Below are 13,142 nucleotides of genomic sequence, written 5' to 3'. Positions count from 1 at the left end.
GAAGGAAGAGAGGAGGGTGGGGCAGGACACGGCAGGGGCCACGAGCAGCAGTGGACAGTCACCACAAGCTCGTGTGAGCCCAAGACACACAGCCGGCCAGGGACATTCAGAGCTAGCCTTCTGCGGATGTCTGAACACAGCTGCTCTTCAGCTGGAGGTCACCACGCATGGCAGGGTTTTGCCCTCCCCCACGAAGACAGCGGTCGGCGGGGGCTGGAAGGAGACGTTTTGTGCGTGGGCAGAGTGGAAGGGGCGTGGTGGCGATGGAACCGGAGGGCACAGTTAGTTTTCTACAAGGCATCCAATGGGACCAAACCAACACTGGGAACTCGAGTCTGACCACCCACCCACGAAGGGCTCAGAAAGACTTGAGTGAGCCAACGCTCACTTGAGTTACGTGTATCAATCTCTTTCGAGGCTAGGTTTATCAACAGAGTAAGCCGAGAGGACTACAGAATTCCCATTCTTTGTCTCACAAAACCACTTAAATGCAAATAATTAGCTTTTGCCTTTTCCTATACACACCCACCCACCCACCCACCCACAGACCCAAGCTATAAGTCAAATACATTATTAGGCATTGTTGTATCCTTCACTAAAGATGCTAAAGAAAGAAAAACTCCCTTGTCCTCACTAGCAGCAAGTTATGGAGGACAGTAGAGGTCTGCTCCCACCAAGGGTTGGAATGGGCAGGTATTTGCTGGTACAGAATGTCGGCACTTTATGTTAAACAGTATAATGCAGACTGGGGTGTCCACACAAGTGCTAGCACGTCACCGGCACACGTCCCCCTCCCCCCGCCCCGCCAGCCATCTGCTTTGTATAAAGGGGTACCCCTTCAGGTCTGCTGTAACTCTTCACAAAAAGCAGTTTGATACATTTTGATTCCAACATAAGTACATACATGTTGGTGATAACTGTGGATTAAAAGTTGCCCCCTATTCAGCCCAGAGTACTACTACATTGATGCTTAAAAAAAAAAAAAGTCTTTAAATACCGAAATAAAAAAAGCAACATTACAAGGAAAAAAAAAAGAGGTCAAAACCAAAAAAAGGTGCAATACTTAAAAAGTCTTTGCTAAGTTATACCTGCCTAAGCAAAACCACATACACAGGAAATACACAACACAGAGAAACAAAAGGAAACGCTTGAAGTACACACTGGTTTAAGAACATTCGTTAAGTAAACGTTTCTGTCAGTGATGGCCCGGTGCTGTAACACGCCGCGGCCTGGCACAGGTAACGCTCAGCAAGAAGGGAGCAGAGAGGAGGAGCTGCAGATGCTTGCAGGAGGCTGCTCACAACCTTTTGTTTGTTTGTTTTCATAAAATAATAGAGAACCAAGAGAAATTTTAAATTCAGCATTACCTGACTTTCCGACCAACTTCTCATTCCTGATTACACAAGAAAGGGGAAATAAGTTTTTTTTTTTTGCATTTGAGACATCACAGCACTAAAAACTGTCTTATCTTCTGTTCCCATTCAGACTAACAAAAAGGCCAGCATGAAATTGAATGGATATTCAGATGTGCCCAATGGCCACTTACTTCCCAAAACAGAAATAAACACACAGTTGCTCCAAGAGGTACCTCCTGTTCTCCTGGCTTTGGGGACTTGGCAGTGCTCCACTCTACTGCTAGGTCAAAAGAAAAGCTACAGAAAACTCACTCGGGCTACTTCGCAGATGTAAAGGAACTCCCTGCTTTCTTCATTAAAAAAGCACTCTGTTCATCTCAATACAGCCCAACGGGGTGGCTTCAGCAGCAGCGGATCCCCGAGGTGCTCGTGCTCCTGTGTTCTCATAGTTAAAAAACAAAATAAAATAAAAATAAAAAGCAGATGGCCGGCCAGCCAGCCTGCGGACTGTCAGCAATGCAGCTTTCTGAGAAATCGGGGGTGAGGAGGAAGAGGAGGACACAGGCACACAACACACACACAGAGACAGAAAGAAGGATGCACGCGAATGCACATGAACACACGTGCACACACATACCAGAACGAGCATGCCTGGGCAGTTACATGTGCCAGAACACACTGGTATTTATCAACCAGCCAATCACAAATTTTTTCCTTTTTTTTTTTTTTTAGGTTTTTTATGTTTTTGTTTTTAAAGTGAGGCTCCGTCAAGTCTTCCCTCCCCCACCCCAACAATGCTTTTGAATTCCCCTCCCTCCCAAACATGGTAGACCTAAGGACGGAAACACACCCAGTGCAAACAAAGTTAAAAAGCTATTTTTTTTTCAGTATATATGTTTCTTAGCAACAACTTCCATATAACATGAAAAAAGTGAAAAACTAGAAACTAATTTTTTTAATTTTTTGTGTTTAGATTTAAATGGTATGTGTACTCGCTTCACATTGTCTTTCTAGGTTGGCGTTCATGATTCAAGTATTTCAAGAGTGATATGTTCTCTTTTTGGATTCATATTCCAAACGAAAAACTGAAGTCAGAGGGAGGCAACTATGTGCTCAGACAGTCTGTCGATGACCCACCTTTTTTTTTCTCTCTCCGTTTTCTTTTTTCCTTTTAAAAATGTATTTATTGCAAGTTGAAAAAAAAAACGAAAAGGTCAAGTTAGTGCTGCTGCTGTTCCAAAAAAGGTCACGAGGTCAGAGTTGAAAGTTCTAAGTTCAGATTGAATCCGACCCTCCTCCCAGAAGGTCACCAGGTAGTAAAGGAGCAGGGCTGCCCATCCTATGAGGGTCTTCCACGGTCGGGACTCCCCACAAGCTAGAAGAGTAGTTGGGGGGGCCCCACAATGAAGCGCCGGCAAGATCGGCCCCGCTGCTGCCACCAGCACTGCTGCTCCACTGCCCGAGCCCCGTGGACCCACCGAAAAGATTCAGAGCAGGTCCGACGGGCTCTGACTGGGTCTGGCCAGTCTCCAGGGACTGCCAGCCCGCGGCGGGCGCGCTCGGGGTTGCCGCAGGTGTAGGGGGCTGAGCTTGTGCCAGAAAGCGGCTGACTTCGTCATCAGTGGCAAACTCAGCCAGGATGGTAGTGTTTCCCAACACACACCTGGAAGAAAGGGGAGGGAGAAAGCTATGCATCTGAGGAAGGTCTTGAAGCAGGCACGGAGACGGAGTATCCCGAGTCCTCGCTACTCAAAGAAACGCGTCTGTCACCGGCAGCTTCCACATCCCCAGCATTGGAGCGTGTCTTTTAACCAGACCACCAGGTGACTGAGAAGTACTGATTTAGAGCAATGAAGTATCACTCGATCTCAAGATACCCAAAGACTACTGGATGACACGATGTAGCAATATCCCTCGGGATACAGAATCTGCTTGTCAAGTGAATATTGGGCCTCTTTTTTCCCTTGGAGGTAAAAGATCACAGCCCAAAGCATCAAGGTGACCCAGCTCCAGAAATCGGAGGCGCTGCTTCACCGCAGGGTGGGCTCACTGTCTAAGCCTGCCATTGCTCGCTTGTTCTGTGTGACCTTTCTATCGTGGCACTTGCAGCCACGGGGAGTCAGCTCCTCCCTGTTCACCACCTTGACGGCGGCGGGAAGGAGGATGGTCAGAGTCTGATCCAGCCCCACCTACTGTAGGCAGAACTAAGACCACAATATTTCATCACCACTCACGAAGAGGCCAAAGCAAGCAGCGAGATTCTATTACGAAAAAGGACAGCACTTACAGTGTCTCATTTCTAAATAGTGGCTTAGTTTTACGGTATTAAAATGTACAAATCCGTTACTTTTGGAATTCTGATTCTTGGGTACATATGACACCCACGCTTACGTAGGCAGATGAGATCAGCCACCTCAGTATGCAGGCAGCTGGTCACGTGATGACGCTGCCTGTGTGCACGTCCTGTGCATCCCTGTTTCATCAAGCACATGCCTGGGTACTCACGTGAGCCTCCTCATGCGTGTCTGTCTCAGGGAAGGCAGGATGGGTACTCACATGTGCAGTGCAGTTTGGGCCTTGGCCGCCTCCTGTTTGGTGCTGTATCGGATCAGGGCAGTGCCCTGGGTTAGGTTCAGATGGAATGTCAGCAGTGGGCCATGCTGCATGCAGATGGTTCTCAAGGTTGACCCATCAATCTAAAGAGTAATGACAGTCATGAGATAAAAACTGGAGTGGGGTGGGAAAGGAAGTCAGGGGACCTTTCTTGTATTTTTGTGAGTGAGGAGGGGTTCCGGTTCGTAACTAACAGCCTCAGTACTAAATCAGTTTTGGAGAGATGACTGAAGAACTGGAGACAGGGGAGTTGCACTGGACTCCCCTGAATACAGTGCGCTGAATACAGGGTCTTCAAAGCAAATCTCAAGACAGTCAAAGCACTGGGTTCAGATCTCCTGTGCCCATTTTGCAGATAAAAAATGTCTGTATAAATACAGCTCAAAACAAAAAGCATACGATTCATTCAACCTGTAGTCTATTTTCCTTAAGAGGTAAATGAGTGAACCTGTGTTGTTTGGTAGAGCCTTAAAACACAGAAATAAAATGGTTAACCAAATAAGAATTTAAGAAAACATGCAAGGTTCTGAGCAACATTATTAATGTAGTATTCTTCCTCCCATCTCACAAAAAGCTGAAGAGAAAGACACAAACAAGGAAGGCACTGCTAACCATCTGACAACATAGAATGCTGATGGATGCCCTCACTCAGACAACTCTGATGCCTTCCTTCTTCCTACTCTGGCCATCCCAAGGACAGACTCCACTTCTGCCTACTTCTCTGTGCTCTCTGCTGCCCATGGCCAAGGTGACCAAAGGTTACAGGCACTCACCCTATCAGACTCAGCATGAGGATGTTCAGCGATTTGGGACAACTGCCCTTCCTCATCTATGACTTAAGAGAACAAAATTGTTGATTCACTCTGGTAGATGCATTTGTATTCAGATCTTCACTAGGTTTACTTGAGATGCTCAGTCCAACCTTTTGGTTCATTTTGGGGGAAGGGAAACAAATTACTACCAAAACAGCCTTAAAAAGTTGTGTTCCTGGCAGCAGTGGTGGAAACATTCTGTGGTTTTACCATGGAAATCCTGCAGGATGAAAACTGCCAGTCTCACCATAATTCTTAATAGAAAATAATTAAGAAAAGCTCTCAGCATTTAAAAATGACAATTGACTATATCAGCATGTCAGTATGTGTCACAAGTGATTTCTCAGGATAGATGTCCTCTCAATAAACTGTAGGTGATGACAAGTAAATTTATCCTGGTCCCCAAAGATGTGACCCTGTAACTTTCTTTTAAGCTATGGTTGAGATTAATGTGCTATTAGGTCTTTCTGATTTTTAAAATGACTCAATTCTAATGCAAACTCAGTCAAACCCTATATTCATTTATATACAAATATTAAGTACCATTCTTCTTTTCAAATTTTATTTTTAAATTAAAATTTAATTTTAATTATTTTAATCAATTGGTCTAGTTGATTTACAGTATTATATTAGTTTTAAGTGTATAATAGTGATTCACAATTTTTATAGATCACCCTCCACTTATAAAATATTGGCTATATTACCTGTGTTGTACAATATATCCCTGCAGCTTATTTCTTTTATACATAGTAGTCTGTACTTACTATTTTTCATAATACAGGCTCCTTTCAACACTGCTTCTATCATCCTAACCATATCACACCCACCACACTGTGACGACTTAGAAATAATGAGGCATATATAGCTCTGAGGATGGTTATATAAAATGTTCATACTTCAGTCAACTCTTAGCTAAATAAATAACCCAGGAACTTCAGCTGAGCTGATTAGATATGGAAATTAATCCAGACAGTTTCTCATGTTAACTGTATTTAGAAAACTGTCTATCTCAATGTGAATCTTAAAATACGAGCCCTGGACTTACTTCCCACAAATAGGTGCACTGGGCAAACACAGAGGAGAATCTGCATTTCCCCACAGAGGGTCATAATGCATGTTAGCATATTAAAGGGTCTCAGAAGTCTTACAGTGAAGGTATCTGCTTCATTTTGTCTAACCAAGTATATATTTCAAACATATTAGGCCAGAGACCTATTATTATCCTATGGGAACAGTCTGGAAAATGCTGGCTTAGTAAGGTGTGAATGAATCCATTTATGAATTAAATGTCAGACAATTCACTCAATGTGTCAAGGGGAGGGAGGTCTAATTGACTTCTTTTTAACAAGGTGCTGTTAAAAGGTTGTGCTGTCAAGTCCAAATGAAGACCACGGGCTCAGTTTCCATGGGTTCACTTCACTTCACTGAGTACTCAACATCTGTTGCTACAAACGTGTCAGTTATCAGGCAACTCAAGTGAAAGAGAGGGTGATCTGGTGCAAATGAAACCCCACCACTGTGACAACAACCCAGAGAGCACATCCTGGTGAGAGAGAATCAGTAATGCCATCTACAGAGAAGAGGACAATGGATGGAAGAGCAAGAGCACACGTGTGGCATTTCAGTCACGAAATCCACACACTCCTTCTATGCAGAGCTTTATGGTGAGTCGTGTATGAATGAAGCACAGAAATGGTTGACAGGGAGCCTGAAGTCCTGTTGAATGAGCAACACAGAAACAGGTAACTTTTTTTGCTTGGTTCCAGATTCTGACAAGGCAGATCCACAAAGCAAGTTATCTCTGCTAAACAGAACTCATCAGATAATACCACCCTACACTCACTATTTATAAATTAGATGTGTTAACATGCCATGGAGGCAGGCGTGAAGCCGAGTGGCCAACACCGTCTCTTCCCCACCCCGGCTCAGAAGTAGGCTGTGGGCATTGGTTGGGGAGACTCACCAGGAAGTAAATCAACTCTCCCATCTGCTAAACCCCCACATCTCTGAGTGTCTCTCTCTTAATACAATCAAGTCCCAGCCAGAAAATCCCAAGAAAGCATGATTACCTGTGGAGTGAGATTGTGAAGAACCAGCCAGTAACTAGGACGAACTGAACCACCATCACTCCAGGTAGAGGCTGGAAGCAACCAGAAAGAAGGATCAGGAAGAACGAACAAAAAAATTAAGGCGGCCACATGTGAGAAACATTTTCACAGAGCCCACACACGTTTCTTCCCTCCTTTTATAAATTATCTTCTGGAACTTCCCTGGCGGTTCAGTGGTTAAGAATCCACGCAGGGTTTGATCCCTGGTATGGGAACTAAGACACCACATGTCCTGGGGCAACTACGCCCTTGTGCTACAACTAGAAAAAGCCCGCATGTCCAACTACTACATGAGCCCATACACCGCAAGGAAAGACCCCGAATGACGCAACTAAGACCTGATGCAGCCAAAAAAGTAAATATATATTTTTTAAAAATCTTCTCCTTTCTGCTTCACTCTGACCTTCTTTATCCTGTCACTCAACAGCCAGTTCTCTTCTCCTAGATTGTGATCCTACACACTCTTATGCCTTATTTGCAAGACAACATTTGGCTCCCAAGGTTCTCATCTTTACTCCATCAAGACCTTGGGAGTTCTCAGGTCCCTGTGCCTTTATAGGCTGACTTCAATTTTCTACTCAAGAGGTACTTTTTCCTCTACCCAACAACCATGATTTCCTCTCCTGTGAAGACGTCACGTCTTCAACTGTGTGTGAGCATGAGTCTCTTGTGTTGGAACAATGATGCTCCCTCGGGCAGCTCCTCACCGGAGGCAAGCCGTGAGTCCTGTGTCCCCCACCCCCTGACTGAGCGGGGTGCTGTGCTGCTCCAGGGAGATGATGGTTTGGGGTTGGTCAGACCGGGAGGCGGGCGGGGCAGCGGTGTAGTGTTCCTTGAGGAAATATGGTTTTTCCACATCTTGTTGGAGAGATGAGTGGGGTTGTGTCCTATGGGATCTGGGGACCATGTTGATTTGTAATCAGGAAACTTTGCTGTAAGAAGAGAAAAAGGAGGAGGAAATAAGGTTAGATACATCCGTTTTGCCAACAAACACGTGTATATTTTACATATACACACAGATAAATACAGTTTTACCGTCTAAGTAGATGTTTGAAGAATAACAAAATAACATTGTTCTCTGAGTTTATCTAACATAAATTCTCAGTGACTATTACTCTGAATTGACATATTAACACATGAACTAAAGAATTAACTCTCAGACACTTAGTCTTGTCCGACTCTTTGCGACCCCATGGATTGCTAGGCTCCTCTGTCCATGGGATTTTCCTGGCAAATATACTGGAGTGGGTTGCCATTTCCTTCCTCCTCCAGGGGGATCTTCCCAACCCAGGGATCGAACCTGGGTCTCCTGCATTGCAGGCAGACTCCTTACTGTCTGAGCCACCAGGGAAGCCCAAAGAGTTAATAAGATAACTAACTGCTACTGCTGCTAAGCCGCTTCAGTCATGTCCGACTCTGCGACCCCACAGACAGCAGCCCAGCAGGCTCCCCTGTCCCTGGGATTCTCCAGGCAAGAACACTGGAGTGGGTTGCCATTTCCTTCTCCAACGCGTGAAAGTGCAAAGTGAAAGTGAAGTCGCTCAGTCGTGTCTGACTCTTCACGACTCCATGGACTGCAGCCTACCAGGCTCCTCTGCCCACGGGATTTTCCAGGCAAGAGTACTGGAGTGGGTTGCCATTGCCTTCTCCGAACTCTACCGCTTCTTAACTAAATACAATCTGAAAAGGAAGATAAATTCAAGGAAATCACCCTTAAAGCCATTAGTCTTACAGATATCAAAGAATGTGAACCCCGGAAGAACTAAAGTATTTATCCTATAAATACTTATTGATTGGAAACTACACTAAAAATTATACTTTTCTTGATCCAGAATAGTAGACAGCAACATTCAAATGGATTTTAAAATTACAATCAACAAATATTCACTAAGCGCTTAGTTTACTTTAAGGCCCTAAATCAGTGCTATGGGTAATATAAACAGTTATTCTCAAGAACTTCAAGTTCAGATGGGAAGATGGAACAGATGAACACAGAGTTGTAACCCCAGGGAACATATCTGCTCAATACGTGGAGGAGAAAGACAATGCTGGGCTCTCAGCAAAGACTGTGCCAAGATAAGTCTTGAAGGATTGATATAAATGGATGGGCTCAGCAAAACAGGAAAATACAAACCAAGGTTCAACTTGAACTCTCTCTGGACCAAATACATTTCCCTGCAATTGTGGCCGAACAATTCCCGGGGCAGAGAGGTACAGGAGGCCATACAGGACAACCGGGGGCTGACCCAAGTTTTAGATACCATCTGTTTTGCAGCAGATTTAGTAGGTAGTATTCAAACGAGGGTCAGAACCTGGGTGACAACACAAAGAATGGAAGAGCAGAAATGGATGTGAGAGAGAAGAAAGCACTTGGGAGGCGTTATCAGTGCCTGAATCCTGCGAGCAGGGGAGACGGGAAAGAGTAAGGAGGAGGCTAAAGGGAAGAGATGCTGCAACTAAGGGATGCACGACAGCACCACTAAGCAGTTAGAGTTTAGTTATGAAAGAAAGACAATTTGGGGGTGGGGAGGAGGTATATGTTCAGTTTTAAACAAGTCCAGGTGATGCGTGGGGTTACCTCTCAGGGGATCATCTGCTTGTAAAAAAGGGGTGTGGGCAGTTACAGGAATAAGAGGTGAAAACGAATTTTTACATGTAAAGGCAGAAGTCCTAGGCCTTCAGTCCTACATTGGTACCTCTTAAAAATCGGACACAGGGGGCTTCCCTGGCAGTCCAGTGGTTAAGACACTGAGCTTTCACTTGAGGGAACTAAGATCCCTCAAGCCACATGGTACAGTCAAAAAGAAAAATGCAAAAACAAAACTATGAACTCTGGGTGAATGAGGTGTCACTGTAGGTTCATCAACTGTGACAAATGTACCACTCTGGTCGAAGTCCTATGAAAGAATGATGGAGGGTGGTGTGCAGAAACATGGAACATGGAGCTGGCTCCTTTACACACTCACTCAGACCTGCAACAAACTCTGTCAGCTCTTTGAGTCTCAGTTTCTTCATCTACAAAATGGGATAATAGCAGGAACTTCCCCACAGATTTTGGTGAAGGTAAGATAAGAATTTATGCTCAAGGCTTAGCATGCTGCATGGTCTGCAGGAGCATTCGATAAATGAGGCTACTGTACTGTTGGCACGACGCAGAAGTGGAAACAAAAAGAAGGTGATCTGTAAGGTCATTAACCTGCAGTGTCTTGGTAGGTAGCTAAGAATTTGTTTTACTTGCATTTACTTGGACAAAGAGCAGAAGCCTTAATGACTTCAATGGCTTAAGGTCCAACTTTTGCAAGACCAACGCGCCAATTACTAATGACTGGTTTACCAACCTGTAAGGTGTTGTGCTAAGTAAGTGACTTCAAAGGCTTTTTTATATCCATTAAGTTTTCCATTCCCAACTGTCTTTAAAAACAAAACAAAACACACACACAAACACACACACAAGGAACTCAGCAAATGTTGTAGAATTAACCAAGGTCCTCTTTTTTCCCCCTTGGCCATCTGCCCTTAGCCTTTGTCTGTAAGTGGAAGAATTTTTAGAGAAAAGCAAGCTCTAATTGGCTGCCTTAGAAATAACAAGCTGAACTTAACTGGTTCTTCCCATGGCCCCTGATTTTCTTGGCAGACCGGTTAAAAGAAAAGCACTTGTGTCATCAGGATATAACCTCTGTCCTCACAACACCCACAGCTCCTTGCAATGATGTCACCATCTGCCTCGGTCCTAAATGGTATTTGTCTCATCCTGCCTCTGTGAGCCTGCAAGTTCCCCAGGGACGCGGCCTATATGAGAGGTGTCTCTCCATCCATGCTGACCTGTGTTGTTCAGCTGCTATAATTTATTCCTTAAGAAATAAATGCCAATTTCCTTTGTACAATGCAACCTGATAGGAAAGTGCTAGCCAGAGGGGAAGAAATGGGTCACACACCTACCTGAAGTGCTATGAACGTTGGTAAAGGAGTTGTCAGAGGCACTGTAGGGCCAGGCACCAGGTGAAGGCAGCGAGGTGTTGAGGGAAGAATTAGACCCTTTGGATGACAAATGAAGAACGAGATGAAAAAACTGCAGGTAAGTATCAGTGAAACTAGTCAAATCTTGAAGTATTTTATTTGACCTTTGATAAAAGGAAGGACAATCTAAAAAATAAGCGTGAAAAACAAAGCTACCTAGTCCTGCATTTCCTGGTGTAATTACTAGACACCAGAGAATGCAAATGAAGCCAGAGACTGCCAAACAGGAAAATATTGGGTGCTGGATAAACATGAGGGGTTTCACTTATTTACCTGTGGTGTTATCCCGCAGAAGTTGGTGGTCAGTATCTACAATGGGAGATGTGGCTGTACCCCCCAGCACACTTCCTGGGGTGACATACGGGTCAGATTCAGGGTCAATGTTTTGGATACCTTTCCATGGCACTCCTGGTTGGAATTCTGAGACAAGGAGAACAAATATTAGATTGAGGTAGGAAATTGTTCAAAATATGGTCAAGTAATTTTTTGATACAAGAAATCAGTCTATGAAAAGTCTAAATTCTGAAGGTATTTTAGCTCAGATTTTCATCATAAAAAAAAAAAGTCAGCCTGAACACAGGCTTTGCCAGCAGCTCTCCTGTGCTGTCACCACATGTTCACCCACTTCCTCTCTGTGCCTGTGAACTTGATGCCAGAGACAGTGGCAGACCCTGCTCCTGCCCTTCTGGCTCCCAGGCCAACGCAGGCCCGAGGGCAGGGAGGCAGGACTGAGTAGTGTGGTGCTCAGGACAACTGGGGGGACATCAAGGTGAAAACTGGGAGAACATCTGAGCTGGAGAGGAGATACTTCTGCTTTATCTCACTGGGAAATTGGCTCAGATGCACAAAAGAAGACACAGATGATCACTGCTCCTGGAAGGACCAGGGAAAACCGACAGGAATCGTTTGGCTTATCATCAGAAGGCCTAGAATATATGTGTTCACAATTTCTTTATATCATATTTAAAGCTTTATATGATATTTTATATATCATATATACCTTTATATCATATTTAAATCATATGACAGAATTAATAAACTTTTATGTTCCAAATCATGAGGAGGAAGAATGGTATATATATATGAATGGTATATATATATACTACATACATATATACAATGGTAGTATATATGGATAATATGCATTAATAGAGACTATATGTATTCGTAGCACAAATATACTATATAGAAAAAGGTTTAGGACACAGACTAAAACTCATTTTTATTTTTGCTTTAGTAAAAATTTTAGACTTTTCTACAATGAAAACAGATTACATGTATCAGAATATAAGAGGAAAAACAGCAAATACTCTCACTGCTCTACTAGTCTACTACATCCCTAGAACCTGGCAATAAATACTTGGTGAATGAAAAACAAATCAATTCACTGGACATTTCCGAAGAAGCCAGGTTACAAGGCATCCTTTGCACAGATGAATGCCAAGTCCTGGCTCCAAAGTCACCTTCTTTCATCCTCAGACTGTACTCCGCTAACTTCTTTGACCCATCTGTGCCCATGCTGTATTTACCACTCAGTAACTTGTTTTGCAGGTGATCAGCATCCACCTTGTCTTCCTGACTGAACCCTACAGAGCGAAGACCACCTCCCACAACCCCATGAAAATCTGCTATTTTTCCAAAGAAAAGCAGAAAAAATTAACTAGATGAAAAAAACCAAAGTGGGTGGCAAAAGGCAATCTGTTCAGAACCTGAAATTAACGATTACAAAACAAAATGATACCCCAGAAACAAAACCACCATCTTCTGGACGGTAATACCTGGAGGCCAACTGGCATTGCTAGATTTACTTCCGATTTTATTTGTTGGTGGAGATTTGGCAGGTAACCAGCTATCACCAGCAGGACCCGTATGGCCACCCAGTGTGTCACCTGGGATGATGTCAAACTGGTTGTATGGTGACCCTCCTCGGGTCTTACCAGGGGCCACGATAGCGCCTGAGAAAAAAGAGAGGTGATGAGCTCACAGCAGAAAGGACTCCTATGAACAGAACTTGCTGAGCTTTCATTCAGAGGAACTCAGTCTCCAGGATCTGGTTCTGGAATGAGGTGTTCACACTTGAGAGGCAGTGCATAATTAGGAAGTAGGATGACCATGACAATTCATCTCACCTTTCGAGCTTCTCAGTCTGCACTTCTGCACACAGCACTGTTCTCATTTCTGAATGCCCCTTTCAGTTTAAAACTTCACGGTCTTATGAAATTAACTTGAGAAACTTC

The 13,142-nt window shown here is 44.0% G+C and overlaps 1 protein-coding gene across 2 annotated transcripts in view; it reads right to left on the bottom strand.

Moving 5' to 3' along the window:
- Positions 1-8: 8 nt before the first annotated feature.
- The window catches only part of TNRC6B (trinucleotide repeat containing 6B), a 186,631-nt gene continuing 173,497 nt past the window's right edge, over positions 9-13,142 (bottom strand). For both annotated transcript variants that reach the window (XM_010833743.1, XM_010833742.1), the window contains 7 exons: positions 12,684-12,860; positions 11,179-11,325; positions 10,828-10,923; positions 7,596-7,820; positions 6,850-6,920; positions 3,912-4,051; positions 9-3,018 (listed from right to left, as the gene is read on the bottom strand). In XM_010833743.1, the coding sequence (XP_010832045.1) occupies positions 2,631-3,018; positions 3,912-4,051; positions 6,850-6,920; positions 7,596-7,820; positions 10,828-10,923; positions 11,179-11,325; positions 12,684-12,860 (1,244 nt within the window). In that variant the 3' untranslated portion in view covers positions 9-2,630. The remainder of the gene's footprint in view (positions 3,019-3,911; positions 4,052-6,849; positions 6,921-7,595; positions 7,821-10,827; positions 10,924-11,178; positions 11,326-12,683; positions 12,861-13,142) is intronic.

The sequence above is a fragment of the Bison bison genome, unplaced genomic scaffold (genome assembly GCF_000754665.1).
Source record: "Bison bison bison isolate TAMUID 2011002044 unplaced genomic scaffold, Bison_UMD1.0 scf7180017863885, whole genome shotgun sequence".
In the NCBI taxonomy this organism is placed as follows: Eukaryota; Metazoa; Chordata; class Mammalia; order Artiodactyla; family Bovidae; genus Bison; species Bison bison.
Note: the sequence above shows the minus strand (reverse complement) of the source record. Positions and strands in the feature narration are given on the sequence as shown.